The sequence below is a fragment of the Branchiostoma floridae genome, chromosome 3 (genome assembly GCF_000003815.2).
Source record: "Branchiostoma floridae strain S238N-H82 chromosome 3, Bfl_VNyyK, whole genome shotgun sequence".
Classification (NCBI taxonomy): domain Eukaryota; kingdom Metazoa; phylum Chordata; class Leptocardii; order Amphioxiformes; family Branchiostomatidae; genus Branchiostoma; species Branchiostoma floridae.
The window spans coordinates 4,568,770-4,586,753 of record NC_049981.1 but is presented as its reverse complement, the minus strand read 5'-3'; the positions used below and the strand labels follow the sequence as shown (position 1 = coordinate 4,586,753).

At 40.0% G+C, this 17,984-nt stretch overlaps 1 protein-coding gene across 1 annotated transcript; it reads right to left on the bottom strand.

The window, feature by feature from the left end:
* Positions 1–14,059, bottom strand: LOC118412626. The gene is made up of 17 exons (XM_035815617.1): positions 13,946–14,059; positions 12,946–13,109; positions 12,366–12,561; positions 11,818–11,964; positions 11,208–11,327; positions 10,479–10,610; positions 8,725–8,877; positions 7,938–8,132; positions 7,192–7,281; positions 6,490–6,632; positions 6,025–6,121; positions 5,257–5,364; positions 4,204–4,414; positions 2,300–2,433; positions 1,496–1,635; positions 757–865; positions 1–225 (listed from the first exon to the last, which is right to left on the bottom strand). Exons 1-17 carry the CDS (start codon positions 13,982–13,984, stop codon positions 7–9), a joined length of 2,397 nt encoding a protein of 798 aa, XP_035671510.1. The 5' UTR covers positions 13,985–14,059; the 3' UTR covers positions 1–6.
* Between the last annotated feature and the right edge of the window lie 3,925 nt (positions 14,060–17,984).

Below are 17,984 nucleotides of genomic sequence, written 5' to 3'. Positions count from 1 at the left end.
GTAAGTCTAGAAGCCGAGAATACGTTTCTTGTACTCTGCGAAGTCGAACCCACAGTAGTCCGGGTTGTTCTGCAGGTAGGTAGCCAGGAGCTCCATCCGGGCCTGCACGGCCTTCCCCATCCGGGTGTCACCACGTGACTCCGCCATGATGGCGGCGAGCTCTTTGAACTCCTGGATTTCCTGTACGTCAGAATTCGGGGCGTGGCTCGTCACCGCTTTCAACAGCTGGAATATAGATAGTTTCAATATTTATTGCATATACATGACCAGTGCTAAATGTCACTTGTAACGCTGAATGCCGCAAATCAATACCTACTATCTAATATTTCGTTATCTTTTTTGTACAACAGGGAAATATAACTACGTACATCTTCAAGTCAATCGTATTGTCTAATTGTATTGTTTTAAAACAGTTATTAGCGTTCATTTTCATACGATGTACGTCCAAGTAAAATGCTTGGAAATGCAAATTACGAACAAGGCCATCGACAGATCAGGAAGTTAGTTTAGTATCTCAACGTGTTTTCGCAAGCAGTTATATTGAATAAAGAAACCACGTATCACTTGATGCAATGCGTGCTTCTAATCAACGATGCATTTTTTTAGTAAAATATGTGTATCTGCAAAGCGACAAAATAATTATAGATATGAACCCAAAGATTTTAAAATTACATTTGTTGGAATACTTTCCATGTCCTTTTGCATCTTCTAAAAGGTACATCTATTCAAAATACAGCTTTTAAGCTGTTTTCGTACCTCAAGAAGCCTGTCGGGCTCGATCCCGTTCCCAGATTCCTCGGCGTTCTCATCCGGGAACTTTTCGTGGCAAACGCCCATCATCTCGTCTATTGATGTTGTCAGATCCCTAAAAAAGAGTAGAAAGTTTTTTAACGAAATTAACAGTCATTTTTAGTACTAATATAAGGACGTAACTTTTATGACCATGCACTTCTGGGACATCGCTAGATACAGATATAGTATATAGCACTGAATGTGCCATACATTCTTTGGATAGCACTCTGAGTTCAATGTTGATATTACCAAGTTTCTGTTAATTCAATTAGACATTTTGTTGTATATATAGGAACTAAGTTGATTCATTTTATTTTACTTCACGTATGCAAATCACTGTTTTTCAGTTTACCATATGTTTGCTTTCTGTTATTTCAAAGTTATAATTTGTATTATTTGTACATTTCTGTTGCTATTATTTCTGTATTGTTTTAATGTGGACTCCAGGAAGACTAGTGTATTTCACTAACGGAGATCTAAATAAACCAAACCAAACCAAACCAATGTAGAGTCAGTCAAAAGTACCCCCCCTCCCCTCCTTATATCTTTTTCCATTGCCATTTGGCCGGAGAGGATACGCATACTAATGTTATCCGTATGATGGTTATGATATTAACATATGAAGATTGTGCACCCATAGTCATAAACACACAATGAAGGACAGAGAAGAAAAGAGCACATGCTAAGAATAACCCGCACTTACTGTGCGGCCAGAGCCAGTTTAGTCTTGGTGTCGGAGATATCAGATGAACTGGTGAAGAGTCTTGCTCCTTTGATCACAGTCGTGGCCGAGAAACTAAAGAACTTTGTCGTCTTCACAACACACTTCTGGTGCCACGCCACCTGTCATGTGATAACCGGCGACCAATTAGCATTCGTAAACTTATATGACAGTCACAAATTGAATGTTTGTTTTCTAGTACTTTGATAAATTATTTGATGAAGCAATGATTTTGATGGTGATCTTTTAAATTCCATATTTTATAAAAACTTGATATCTACACGTGGATGTTGTGCCATCATCCACCCATTCATTCATTCATTCATTTGTTAATTCGTTCGTTAATTCATTCATTCATTCATTTCCTTTACTTCCCATATGCCTCCTACCTGGTAGAGCATGATTCCTATGGCCATGCTTTTATGTAATAAATTTCGTATAAACCATTCTGATAATTAACAACTGCTGGAACCGCATTAAAATGTCATCAAATCATGGGATAGCCATAAAATAGAATACATGGATATACAAAGTGATATTTTAAAAAAAAATACTTACTTTTTTGCATACATGACCAAAGATTTTCTAGGAATGTTGGATGAACTTAATCACGATTTACTGTACAGCATTTGTTATTGCACGGCAGTCCCTTTCCCTGACAGTTTCTGTTTCTGAACTTTGAACTAAAATTAATTTTCATTATAATTATAATTACAATTATAATTATAATCCATCCCTTCACTCATCCATTCATTCATTAAATCATTCATTCCTACTGTCCCTTACCGTGGTGTGTTTGCCCAGGATCAAGCTTGCATCCATAACGTCCTGGTATGACTGATGAAACTGCATCAGCAGCCCGGCCAGCTCGGCACACGACTGTTTAGACACCACAACCTCCGACTTGGACCAAATCAGACCTGAAACAATATTCATGATTCTCATTTTTTATGCAAAACTCCCTAAGCCCATCTTTTTCAGGACGCTGTTCCAATCCTTAACCCTATTCAGACCGGGGGGGGGGGCTTTTGAGGCCCGCGCTAACTTCGATGTCCTATAACGCCAGAACGGCTTACGCTAGAGCCACCAAATTTGGTGAGTTTTCCTAAAATATTGTTGGCAACAATTTTACGAAGTTTGACAAATTTTCCATCTTTTCTTGTTGCCATGGCAACCGTTTGTTGACAGGCAGTTTTGCCAAAAATCACTATTTTTGGTTCTAACTATGTATTTTTCACATTTATTTGCTATATTACTGCGATTTTGTTACATAAATAAAATCTTATATTATTCAGCATATCTTTCATAATTGCATATGCATAAATTATGCTAATTTGATGACGTCATCAGCCCAAAATCCAAGATGGCGGACCGAATGGCCAGATCAAGAATAACAAGCTAATTATCCCTTAAAATTTGTAACTACCTGGTATTTTTTCACCAAAAACCATCTAAATGAATGAATTTAGCCTATTTCCATTGCCCTTTGTGATTATTTGTTGCAAAAAAAGTATTTTTAAAAATTCAAGGTGGTGGATATAATATGGCGGAGCCCAACTCGTATCTTAGATGTGCATGACGTCATTTTATGACGCCATATTGACGTCATTGATGTTGCTATTGGCAACACAAGTCGTAATAAACATTATTATTCTGTTATCTGCACTTGTTGTTACAGTTTTGCAGCATAACGTGAAGTTTTCTGAGAATACCCATTTTTCATGGGTTTGGCCAATGTAATCAAAATGATGACGTCATAACTACGTCATCTTACGTCAACGTAACGTCAAACGTCACATACTAGTCAGATATTATGTCTAAATCATGTCCTGAAAATTTGGTGGCCCTACGGCACGTCCTTTTAGAGTTTTAGGACTTAGAAGGGGGGGGCCTCAAAAGCCCCCCCCCCCCCCCCCCGGTCCAGGGATGACCAAAAAAGCCCGGTCTGAATAGGGTTAAGATGGCTTCAGCACTGGTTTCCATTGCCGAATATTAGTATTCGTCAGCACTAGGATTTCAGTTCTGGGGAACTCTTTGTGCTTACAAACATGTAGCATTGGAAACCGAGTCTTTGCACATTTTCCTCATTGGAAAACGAATGCTGAGTGGATCAATTTTGAGATTGAAATTGTGCTACACTAGTTATTAAACCAAAATAACTTAGCTTTCGGTGAAACTTGTTTGTTTTTTTCCTTTGCATGAAAATAAAGCTCATAAACCTCGTGTTTCCATTTAGCTTATTGTTCACGCAGTATCATGCATGGGGCTGTATCAACCAGTACTTAATGGCACGTCACGTTAAGCTTTTTGGCGCATGATGTCATCAATTGGCCAGTGACTAAACCGCTATATTTATCAGTAGACGTTTTCTGTCATATTGCTTAGAATCATCATGAATAGTTTTTGGGGCTTATATAATTAGTTATCTACAAAGATTGACCAGTATGTCCTTTTGTCATACTTGTAATGTCTGCAATGTTTTTGGAAAATTCTGTACTTTTTTTGGTAGTTTTTATCTTTTTCATTATATTTTCTCCCCTAAAACAAGTGAAAACACAAAATCCTTAAACTGAAAACTGAAAACTACCTTTGGAATCAGGGTGAATTTCCATTTTGTAAAATCTAACTTGCTTTCCAAACTCAACATGAGTCTGGTAAAATGTTGTTTTTTTTTTAAACTCACAACTCACCATCATCACCATCGCCGCCACCACTGCTCTGTCCACCAAATCCGGCAGAAGCGAACTTCAGGAAAGCTGCTTTGGCTTCCGCCGCTTCTGACTTCAGCTCCTCTTTCGACGCCAACAGCTTTCCTTCCGCCTGACCGTAAGACTCTGCCGCCCTGCCCTTGACTTTCGCCTTTGCCGCTTGGAACTTCTTCATAAGTTCGTCATGTTGTAGCTGGAAACAAAATCAGTGGTCATCTGATCAGAATGAGTGCAAATTTGGACAGAATCAAACTTGCTCCTTCTCTAACATTAATTTTTGACATTAGACTTCGAATAGTTACATGCTTGAGAGATAACTAAAGTTGACAGAAACTGTGGAACTGAGGAAATATGTCTTATTTCATACAGTTGCTTTTTTATGCATCTATGGATTCGCCTATTTTTCCACTTCGGTGGCCCAACTCAGTGATGTAATTACTGCCTTACTTTGGGGCGCTGGGTCAGAAATGAGTAAAAAGTAAAATTGAATATATTTAGTTCTTATTTCTCATCTTTGTTTATGCCTTACCAACTAATGGAAGTCCAACAGGATATTGTCTTGTTCACTGATATTGGTTCATGTTAAACAACCTAAATCTAGCCAAAAGTCCTGGCCATCTGTACAAACAATGGACCAAGTATCAGCATGAAAGCTCACCTGTGTTGATGCGGTACTTATTGCAGATTTTCCACTGTCTAACAACACCAAATTTGCTTACCTCAACAAAGTACAAATATTGGACACCGAAACGGAATACTTTGCGAGGGGGGTAAAGGGGGCCATCTACATAAGGGCACACCGGCCGACACTCAACAGAGACGGGGGCCAATATTACATGCCAGGCATTTATGATTCGCCTCTAAGTCACGTGATCATAGCAACTGAATCATCACTCCTGAAGAAGGTTGACGTAAGTGCTACAAAAAATTCGAGCTAAGCAAATTTTGGTGTTGTAAGACAGTGGAAAATCTTCAAAATGGACCAAGTATATATACTATATGATAAGATTGCCGTACAATTATCCATCTCCCTACCTCTGCCCCAGTCTTCTTCTCATATGCACCATCTCCGTTCCCCCCTGTTCTCCGGTAGGTGCGTTTGTACACCACCCGTGTCCGTGTGGACAGCACAGCTCGGATAACCTTCAACAGCAATCAAGACAAGTTAGTTATAATGATAAAACATTTGCTACATTTGTGAAGCTACATCCTTGCAGGGGAGTGAATCATTTTGCAACGTGCTTTTTCTAGGAAATTTGCATATTTGGATGAACTATGCAATAAAATCTTGACTTTTGCTCTTGTAATGAATTGTAATAAACTAGGTGTCTACGAGTCATATGATTTGGCACTGCTTTGCAGTTGTAATGTTTCTTATTTTGCCAAAATAGGAAACATGTGAAGGGGTTTGAATAATTTTGCATGCAACTGTTACTTGCAATCTTCTTGGGAAGACAAGTTGACATTCAATAGGAAGGCAATTAAATCATTGTAGTCTGAATTGAAGATTATATTTTTATCGAAAAGAAAAAATATTTACGTCTGCGTACGTCATATTTGCTGCATTTTACCCCATGTTGTCAAAGAATAATACGTGACAGGACACACATCAATAATCCCTTGTTCGGTATACCATGTACTGACATCTGTTTAACATTATCGACCACTTACATTTCATATTAAATGCAAATTCTTTCTTTCATTTTTTTTCACTCGGTGGTATCAGTTATGTGATTCCTAGATAATGTCAACAATACGATTGAATCAATATAGCCTAAAGAATGGAAATTAAAGCCAACTCACCTTCACCGCCACTGAGTGGAACGTCTTCAGGACTCGCACCAACTGCGCCTGCGCCTTCTTCCTAGGCTCGTCAGCCGGCGCGCATGCCAACACAATCCTACACAGAAGAAACAATAAGAAATAAAACAAAATTCAGTAAAAGAAGAATACTAACATATCAATTTACAAGTGTAAATATAAAAGAAATTTCTTTTCCTGCTGTCATACTAAAAGAAAAGATAAATGTTGTACCTAACATGTATGTCTAACACGTAGTATGTAAGGGCGTCTTTTAGCGCATCATTCAAAAAGGAAACAAAAATAATAAATGTCCAATGACAGAAAAACGCATTGAAATTTTACCTGATTCTTATCGTCCGGCTTAACCTCATAAAAGATAACGGAAAGTCCAAAGTTTTCATAGCAAAATAACATTATTACTGACTACAGTGACAAATTTTGACAACACCACAATGTAAAACCTACCTTCTATAGGGTATCATGAAGCCAACTGCAATTTTCCGCGGTTCGTTAGACCTGTCGTTCCCAAGATCACACTGCACAAACTTCCCCTGCGGCCTTGTTTTCGCCCGGAGGAAGTAACTGTCATAGTCTGGCAACACGAACATCTGGGGGGAAACAAGCAGCAAGAAAAAAACGATGTTTAATGTTACCGTTAATGTTACCAAGAAATGTTAGTCTTTAACGGAATAACTTGTAGTCTCGTGATCTGTGGTGCAAAAATGATTACAAACTCATATTATTGCTACCGAATCAACACTGTCTTGAGACTAACTTTTTTGAATACCATAGTGTCTTTGATCTAGTCGCATAGAGTTAGGTCGTTGTTTCAGTTATCAGTTACTGTGATTTCTGTACGTTTCTTGCCATTCAAATTAACAGATTTTAATAGCATAAATGCAAGAAAAAAAACAGGGACTGACACAACTACAAACGTGTAGCACAAAAAAGTTTAAGACCAGTATCCACAACCCCTTGAGGTCAGCTGCTAAAAAATACAAGCTGAAGACTGGTGTCAATTTTCATAGAAGAAAAAAACAAGGATCCGAAGACATATAATGTTTACTACAATGGAATGCTTTCTGTCAGGGGAGTTGCTAGCCCTTGTTACTAGCCAGTAACTAGCTAGTTGGGTCGACCCGACTGTATGCCTCCGCGACTGTTTACCTTCGTTCCCCCTCCGCCGCCACCTAAGAGATCAGGTCCACATTCTCCTCCTTCCTCCTCTGACACAGCAGATTCCCCTCCATCAGGATCCTGGGAAGTAAACACTTGATCAGACAGGTGTACTTTCTTTTTAAGTTTTATTACCTCCGTGCAACGCGGGTGTTGTGGTGAATGTTGTTTGTTTGACAATGAGATTCATGTCCGTAGCATAAAAAGAAAAGGCATGTTTGTATGGTTTGAATATTTAGTATGTTAGTGGATGTTTACAAGAAGTTTTGAAGTTCTTGGAATATTAGACCCCTTGTTATATTGTTGCTTAGCGTGACAGCTAATTTGTGTTGGCGAAACTTTTGAGTTACAGCGAAGTGTGGTTATATTAAAATGATTCTAATTAAGAATTTATTACATTCAGATGCTGGGAAAAATTAAAGCATGTTTTGCAAATGATATGAATTTAAAAATGCTGGATGCTGGCTTAGTCTACACCCTCATGCCAGGTGCATATTGGATATATCAAAGGGATTTCTTTGCGAGCCGGCCTACGATCCGTCATTTTTAGCCAATCACATTGGAAAATTCGGTCAAGAAACAACATGATTGGCTGGTAACTTTACAACCGTTTTTAGGAGGGGAAGCATCCGATTGAATGACAGTAGTAGTTAGAAAAAAAACTAATCGCGGACCAGTACGCAAGGGTTGATGCTTGATATATACAAATTTCAAGGTTTACATAAGAGGATACTTACGTCCGGTTTCAACAGGGACTTTGGATCTATCAGTTCTTCTATGGGCTTGGCTCCTGTTCCCAGAACCTCCGGATCGCTGGGCCACCCGTAGGTGGCAATGTACGTGGCGAAGAAGGCGGAGAAGTCGGGAGGAATGTTCTCCGGACTCACTTTCCTTTCCTCGGCTTCAGTAAGGCCTTCGTTCCTGTTTTCAGGCTAAAGAGAGAGAAAATACATAACGGTTTAAATTCAGAAGTCGACACGATTAGCGCATTTCCAATGTTATGTAAATACAGGTCAGATTTCTCTGCGCGTAGCACGCGCAGTCAAGTGGTTGAGCGGTCCTCCACCAGGAACTAGAAGCCGTGAGTTTGATCCCGGCTGTGTTGCTGCTTGAAATTTTTTCAGTCCTTATTATTTATATCCCGGGGCTTTCAATTAAGTCGTCACGGTGGTTTACTCTTCATTGTAATTGTGTATATGACTGGTAATAAGTGCAATTCGAGGAATCTCCCTGGTACGATGAACTTTTAGATACTATACATAGCACCTGTCATGTAAACTTGTTCAATATTTTATTTATTTACTTTAATTTCCTTTTATCACTTTCATTTTTATAAAAGTGATATGCATATCTTTCTGTTTTTGGTTTTTCTTTCATTAAAACAAAACTCACACAGACGACATCACATTAAGATATAAATTCCAATGCTTCCTTCTTACTAAATGATCTTTAAAGACGCAAATATGGCATATATCAAAGACACAAATACGTAGTGCATGTATAGAGGTAAGAGTTTCTTCTTACTGTCAGTTGGTCGATCTCGATTAAGTCGGACAGATCAATGGCATCTTCCAGCTCCTTCATAACGTCTTCCCTCGGCTCTCCTTTCTTCATGTTACGGAAGAACGCCTCAAAGTTGGGGTTGACATCCTCCAAGTCTATCTCCTCTCCGTTATCCTGGAAGGCAAACGATTTATCATGAATCTAAATGAGCCAATGGGTCGGCCGGTAAAGGTACATGTGGTGCTATAGCTTTCTTTGAGATTCCAAGGGCAGCGAGTTGTTATTCACTGTCTCTAGGGTGGGGTCCAAATCCCTCATTCCACTGCCTTAATTTACCTCCCCAACCGAAGTAAGGTACCTATTTTTGCACCCTGCTGGAACGTCTAATAAATAGTTTTTTTTTTTTCCAATGGATAAGACCAGTAGAATGATAAAAAAAAACAAGACTCCTGGGTTCTGAGCTGAACACCCTGCACAGTTTCCACACGAGACCCTGATAAATCAATAAGACAGGAGGTAAAAGTTGCTTTATCATCCAACTAAATCCATTCAACCGTACTTATTGCAGAACAAAATGTTAAGATCAGACTTGTGAGGCGTTATTAATACCTCAATAAGAAAGAATTCATCCCAGTAAGTTCCTACTTTCAACTTTAAATCAAAATGACAGAAGTTCAACACATGATAGTCAAGTGACTTCTTGCAACCAATCAGAAAAGCCTAGCCTGATTAAATCTCGCTTATAGCAGCCCGCCAAACATCCGCCGGCCCACTATCAGCTTGATAGAGAATAGCCCTTAGTCAAGGGAACTGGGTTTTCCATATATGGATAATGTATGTAATTGCCGGGAGCCCACCAGAGCCTGGCTTTTGGTTGCTATGGACTGGGGTGGGTTGCTATGTGGTGATTGACAGCATCACACCTCTTATCTGTAGTTGATCTCTCTGATCTGTGCCACTTGTACTGATGGTGGGAACAGAGTTCTACTATTATAAAATGATGTCTTTTTTTAACAACCGCTACACCGAAGAACTAATGTGAAAATTACCCTTCAATACATAGAATAGCATTCATTTAGGTAGATGTGCCTGTGGCATAACTTTTGATGTGCCAATCATTATAGGAGGGACATATCATGGTTCTGAGAAGTTTGACCAAGGAGGTTGACAGGCTTCAACTGTCGCAACAACATGGCGCATTTTTGTGAACCAACTGTTTTTCTGCAGTTCTCTGCCTATATAGATTTTAAAAAAATGTACTTTATGCCAAGCTTTCGTTGCTGGCCACATAAAATCTCACCACCAGGCAAAATAATAGTTCCAGGAAAGTCTGCGCTCCAAGATTCCTTCAAGTTTCTTGAAATCCCCACAACTGGCACAAGACGTTGTTTTCCTATTAAACACAAACATGCCTCTGCTCCCATGGGTCCTTCACACAGAGAACCACAGCCCAGCACAGACAATGGGAGAGGCAACTAGCCCGCCCACCGTCTGGGTGGTGGAGACATGCTAATATACTGGTTTCCACGGTAATGGGGGCTTGACCAAAATCCTGGCTTGCCATCGGTGTTGGTATTTTCTACAACAGTTCCCCCAGGTTATAGCTAGTGGAGCACAAACTCCGCGGGGAGGGGCCAGTTAGAGCCCTGGACAGCGGAGTTTGTGTTACACAGACTAAGAAAAGCCCATCTCGACGATGACTGCAAGGTTGCATGAACCATCAACATGGCTGACGGTACGTGACGTCATAATCACGTGACTTCTTATAGTCTCACCTCGACGATGACCGTGGAACGCTTGATGAAGGGCTCCTCCATCCTCAGTCGCGCCAGTCGCCTCTTCTCGTCAAGGTCGTCGTCAATGTCAAAGTCACCCTCACCGTCACCATCGCTGTACTCGTCACTGTACTGTAAACGTGTAGGAATTTAAATGTTCAACATAATGTCTGAGATTAAGTAATGGAAAAAAAATGTAATTCTTAATCGTTGACGGTGAAAATCTCGAAGTCATTGATCAAATAAGCAACGGGTCTTGTATTATAAAGTAGGAGGAAAAGACAGTAAATTGTCTTGATACGTTTTTGTGCCTAATACTCTTCAATGGTTTAGTTGCTTTTTGTGGCCTTCTGCTTGCCCTCATTATGTCTTGTTCGGTTATATAATGTACATGTGTATAATGTGCTGCGTTTTTTAATGCTCATAATCTAGGGACAAATTTATTCATATGTAAATTTGCGGTTCAAATAGATATGCGAATAAGCATTGCTGACCTAAGCTCCCCCTGACATTCAAACAAAAGCATCTTGCATACTATCATTTCATGAACAAACTAAGCATCCTCTTCATCTCTACCACTTTTTTATAGACGAATTATGATTTCGCATTAAGCGATTACAGAATGATAGATTAAGGAAGAGAGAGAGAGAGAGATAAAGGGAGAGACAGAAGGGAGACAGAGAGCTATCTTCATTTTAAACCTTGACGCCTTTCAGAACATACATGTACCTCGTATTCCTCGTATCCTTCCACAACCTTCTTCCTCCTCCTCACCCTCCGTTTCTTCCGGGTGCTCAGGGCATCCAGGTTCACGATAGCCTTTCCGGACATCCCTCTGTCAATCCCCCACTACAACATAAGCCATTTTGTCATTAGTAATATTATACCTGGCCTTAGATTATTTTGCGCATATCGGGTGTGCTTTTGTAACTCTGACGCACATACATACGGGGCCTCAAGTGGCGGTTGGAACTAGATGAAGGTAAAGGTATACATATAACGTACAATTTTAAGCTTTAATCTTTCTAACGTTACATAGTTTGACGGTAATTCATCAATTGCAAAAATTGTATGGCAACCCCCCAGATATGATCCATACGAATACGTTCTCGTCGAATCACGTGTTCTACATGCATTACGTGGCATTTATACAATCGATAAATTGGCCATTCCTTGGCAAAGAAGGCGAACATTTTTGTTCGCAATCTTAGTTCAACTTTGCCTGAAATATGTTTACCGACACGAATGAAATTTTAGAAATAATGAAAGAAAATAAAAAGAAAGAAAGAAATACGGCTTCGCCTTGTATTCTAGAAACACGTTGAAATTTTGAACTGACCTCGTATATAGTCTTCTTCTCCTCCACGAACCTGACCTCCTGCTCGAGGTTACCGTCGTGTTTCCGTTTCCTCTCCTGGCTCAGCGCGTTCATGTTCACCAGCGCTGTGCCCTTCAACCCCTTCTTCACGCCATAGTTGTATTTCACCTGCATATTTGTAACAAGTGATAATTTGTTACCTTCAAAAGACAACGTTAGAGGAGGACCTTGGACGTAAGATGAGTTGATCATGTTTCCAAGTAACACTAAGATAAGAGGTAGATCCGATTAAAAAAACAGTATCTGCAACAAAGGTCATATTAGCAAATAAGGTCATACGCTGCAGTACACACTCATAGAATGAGACAATGTTAGCCCCCCCCCCCCACACACACACTATAGAATGCTGCGTAAGTCAAGAAGAGTTAAAAGGAAATTAAGCTGCTGACTGAGCCTTTGAGTCAATGTTTGAAACGACACCAAATGTTTCAAATGACGTGGGTGCCCCTGGAGTAGGTACTCATTTAGCTAATCTATCCAATTATGGAGCCCGTTCATTCAGTCCTTACCTGTGTCTCATCTACAATGTTGGTTTTGACATTGTAGTCAGCCCTGGTGTTGTAGTCTGTGCGGCTACTGTAATCAGCTCTGGTGGAGACTGAGGACTCGTTGAAAGACTCCATGGTTGATGACGTCACCGTGCTGTCCAGCGTGCTGCCTCTGCTGTTCGGGCTGGGGTACTGACTGCTGTCCAACGTGTTGTACCTGTAGTGAATGAAGACATTAGTGAAATCCATCAATGAGTGGACAAACGTATGAATTAATCGGTAAATTAATGATTGAATAAACGGAATGAATGGTTCGGTGATTAATTGGATCAATAAATGAATGAATGAATGAATGAATGAATGGATGAATGAATGAATGAATGAATGAATGAATGAATGAATGAATGAATGAATGAATGAATGAAAAAAACAATGAAAGAAAATGAAATAGGGATTTTTCGTCCCGTAGTGTTCAATGGAATGGTCAATTTCCAAAGCATGTATACATACAAAAGTATAATGCCTCTCTGATCCATTGGAAATAAAGATAGGGCACAGCCAATGAAAACATTGAGTTGAAATATTGATCTTATTGCTGTACCTGCTGTCCAGAATGAAGATCTGGCCGCTAAGATTACTGCCCAAGGTCGCGTTGCGGCTGTCCAGAGTGCTGCCCCTGCTGTCCATCCCCGGGAACTGGCCACCGTCCACGGTGACGTAACGGACGTCACTGCGCACCTGGTCACCTGGAAGCTGGTATTTCACCTGAGACGGGTCAAATGTTAACATGAATCACTTCATTGGTCATTTAGAGATACAGGAACATTTTATTACTATTCTTACTGAACGATCTGTACTGTAGTACGTATACATTATAGCGCTCAAGCGTGTTAATCGCTCTAACTAGCTTTACGTAGATAACCTAGTAATATTATTGGTATCAGACACTGACATTCTAGACCGTACGACGGCTAGTCAAGCTGTAAACACGGATCGCCTCTGTGGCCAAAGTTACCTGTATCGTTAATACTGTTTTTGTATATTGTATACTGTACTGTTACCAGGGCTAGCCCTTGCTGCATTTCTCGTGATTATACAGCCGAATAAACCAAATAAAATCAAACAGTCAGATAATATCTTCCATGTACAATGTACGCATGTGGAAGGGCATTGGTAACGGCAAAGGTAGCCCCATAGCTTCTTTGGTAATCATAGTTTTGCGGTTGGTATTCATGGTAGGTGGAACCAATCATTTCCTTCCACCACTTTTTTACGTCCGAAGCCGATGTCAAGTACCTTTTTTACACCCAAAGAGAATAGAAAGTCGTGATCATTGCTTTTTCCAATGCAAGGACACATTGGGGTATGTCAGTACATTAATCCCTGTAACCACGACCCAAAATGTGGATTTTTGAAAAGTGTCTCAAATAGGCAAACTATGGTATCATTCGAAATGTCTCTTAATGAGGAGTCGAATGCTGATGAATCCTAAAGCTTCTAACACCATAACTGTTACGCCAACGCCGTACGGCGTCATTTTTCCATTATTCTCTAAGTCAAAATGCTATAATTGACGCCATGATCAAAAGCTGATATTTTACCTGTGAGACGTTTCGCTGCGCGACGTTTGTCTGAGCCATGTTAGCCTGCCCGGCACCCGCTAGCTGATACGCGACTTGTCCACTACCTGGCTGATGTTGCGCTCCTTGGTAATGGACCTGGGAAATATAAATCAACAGACATTACGTAAATCGTTTACTGCCATGAAATAACACTAAAAAGACTACCCATTTTCAACTAGGAGGATCTTGAAATGATATAAAGAGATGTTCCTGTGACGGAAATCAACTATTCACATGTTCACCAATCAGTAATGTTACCTTATAAGCTTACTAAACGAGAGACCTTCAGAAGATTGATAGCTTCCCCTGGACCCAATGTCTGGAATAACTTACCACCTGATTCACGTACGTACGGCCATAAATCTGACCTGCTTGAAGTAAAAGTAAGACTAAAACGAACGGATACGGACTAAAAACGCTGAGCTTTTCACCCTACTATATGTTTTGTACCATATTTTGTATTGATATAGGTTAATAGATTTAACAGGACTCAATGTAATCTGTATACCTGTTGTATTTCACCTGACCCTTACCGTGACCGGAATGAAAAGCGACCTGTTAAAGAAAGGTTTCAACTTTGAAATCTCTACCTGTCTTACCTGTACAGGTACGCCTTGAACAACATTGCCCTGGGGTCCCCCAGACTGTACCCCTTGCAGTTGGTACTTGATTTGTCCACCGCTTTGCTGCGCGTTCGCTCCTTGGTACTGGACCTGAGCAATCTGAACTGTTGTGAGAACAAAGATACATTGTGAGACATATTGGTGCTTGAATCTTAATGGTAACGATGTAACAGATAGTAGTTCGCAGTACAATGACTCAGAGTTTACTTTCAGAGGCTATAAATACCTTGCTGTCCAATGTTGCTATGCTGTACACCATGCTGCATTGTTGGAAGTTGGTACTTGACTTGACCACCGCTAGGCTGTGATCCTGCACCTAGGCGTTCGACAAAATTGAATGAATATATAAATAAATGGTTTACTCAGTTTATAACCAATTGGACAAGAATAAACAGATTTTAATTAGCAAAGAAGTTTACATGATCAATAAGGCTCTCTCCCAAACATTAGACCATCGCGCTACACTCTCCTTGCGACCTAAAACGAAGGTCTTTACCTTTCGATTTCATACTAGGTTTATCATACAAAATGTAAAGGTGTGGCTTAAAAGTCATTTAAACACAAAACATAAGTTTTTTTTCCTATTAGTAAATATATAGATATAATCCATTGAACTATATGTCAAACTTTAGGTCACAAAGAGAGCAGAACGAGGGCACCGTCCAAATTGAAATGGGTGTAACCTATAGCATATACGCGTGATGAAATAAAAAGCTACGATAGAGAACATTGTACCTCTAGCTCGAATGATACTAAATTTTAAATACACACGAATAAACCATAACAAACCTTGGTATTGAACTTGAGCAACCTGAACAGTTGGTAGCTGTGTGATGTTTGTCTGTTGTACGTTAGCCTGCATGCCCGAGAGTTGGTATTTAACTTTACCAGTTCCTGAAGCCTGGGCGTTTGCGGTGCTGTACTTGACTTGCCCCACCTGGATAGCTGGTAGCTCGTACTTTACCTGTCGTACATCCGCTCCGTATGTCTGGAGAAGAAATGAGGTTTCAAAGTAAATCAGTAGCATCAGTTAAACTAATTAAAACTATTGAGACTACCCAAATACATGATAATTGAAGTGACTATATGTATAGAAAAGAAGGGGGTCACCGTATTTGATAGCGCAAGAGTTTATCTATGTGTAAAGAACAGAATAATAGCAACCCAACTGAATGTGGGAAATTTTACAAGTAGTAAAGTAAAGACATTATTGGCTATGCTAGAAGGAGTAATACCTCGGTTGCTTCTAAATCCATTCCTCTATTTAAAAACACACAGAAAAAGCCTGTGAGAGACGTGAGGTGAAGATTCTAAAGATAATGCATGGGATAACTCATTTTAAAAAACTCCAGATGAGTCTTTGGGGAATCCATATCCTCTCGGTCCCTCAAGCTAAAAGTTTAACAACCGGATTCTATGTTCTTAACACCTTTCTTGCACATATGAGAATCTCTTTTCCTCATAACCAAGGGGCAACACCTACCTCACTTTGCAACGAGCCCAATAGCTTTACAACCTTCCATATATCTGTTCATCTTCCAAATAGTATGTTCAAAACCAAACGATATCCAACACAAACGTCAGCTTTTTCAAAGCAATCGTTTGCTGTTGTCCATTGCACTGCCATACAAACATTATTGCCTATAGCCAGAATAGATCACGAGACATGGAAATCAGAAGTTCCTCTGTTGTATCAAAGAACGACGTCAATGATTAAACTTGTGCTTTGTTTTGTTGGCACCTATCCACATACCAAATACCCTACTAATCCATTCACCACTTAGAGCGTATTGGTTATACTCTCCATGTACGAACCCAACAAATCATTTACCCACTCATCCATCCATAACGGCTCTGAGTAAATATGACTTTGTCGCGAAGTCAACCAAACAAATTACGGTTTTAAGGAAGTCTGGCCTTTTACCTATAATGTTTTGCCATGCCTGCTTTGAATTGTATAATTACACGGGTAACCGTCAGTGGAACCTTGCCTGAGGGTAGCTGATCCGCCATTACACCTCGCCCTTATTGACGTCACAAGGTCATGCAAATGACAACATGATATGACCGTATTTGTACATGTTGGTCTGAGCTGCATATCTAATTTGTGACGTCAACGATTGAAGCCCACGATTCAAGACACTTACATTGTACTAACTGTTGAAAACATTTGACCCTTCATGTTTAATCATGTTGCCGCAATGTTTAGTCGTTCTTTCTGCTATTTTTTTACCTTCATTGTTCCAGCCAGTTTCATGGAGCATTCGATGACATTGCTGGTTGCTAGGTTACTAGCTGAGATGAGCTCGTCCACGGACGTTCTGAACATCTCACGCTGGCTCTCGTCGTCGGGATTCGCCACAGTGGTCTGGATGCAGTGGAAAAATATGAAAAATGAAATAAAAAGGAATGAAATGTGGCCCATATTCCTACAATACAAAGGGACCTTTAGTACAATATATATCTATAACTAATACATCCATACTCTTCTCGGTATTATGTAGAATGTTGTTAACTGATGAAAATGAGGGTACCATTTTGTGTGTGTGTGTGTGTGTGTGTGTGTGTGTGTGTGTGTGTGTGTGTGTTTGTGTGTGTGTATGTGTCTGTGTGTTTGTGTCTTGTGTTCGTGTGCGTGTGTGTGTGTGTGTGTGTCTGTGTGTGTGTGTATGTGTCTGTGTGTTTGTGTTTGTGTTCGTGTGCGTGTGTGTGCGTGTGTGTGTGTGTTTGTGTGTGTGTGTGTGTTTGTGTTAGTGTTCGTTTGTGTGTGTGTATGTGTATCTGTGTGTATCTGTGTTTGTGTATTTGTGCGTCTGTGTGTTTGCGTATATGTGTGTGTGTGTGTATGTATGTGTGTGTGTAAGTTTTGTGTGTTGTGTTCCTTTAAGAAAAGTGTTCACCTTCACAGCTGTGACCATGTCTTGAGTCACCGCTGCAAGTTTCTTGGCCTGTGTGACCATCTCCCTCCTGACGTCTTCGTCTTTAGCCTCCCCTGCTTTGGTGTTGATCAGACGAATCAAAACAGCGGCGGCCTAGAGTAAACATATTTCGTTATTTATTTTTTTTTCAGCTCTAGTAGCATTCTCTACTATTTCATTCTGACATTCAAAATGATCGTAGCGCAATTGGTTAGCTTAGAAAAACAGAAGCGAGTGTTCAATAGCCTCAATGCAGTATTTACCGATTTAAGCTATAGCTAAAGGAAGGAAATGAAACTAAAGGAATACGTCTTTGTAAAATGGAGTAGTCCATAGGACACTATATCTGCATTTGATGGTTGGAATAAGAGAACTATATCAACTCTGTGCCATGTCTCAACTCTTAACAATATGGTGTCATCTGATGGGATATATGCGCTATAGCAGACCCTCTGATTTTCAGCTAACGCGCCATCG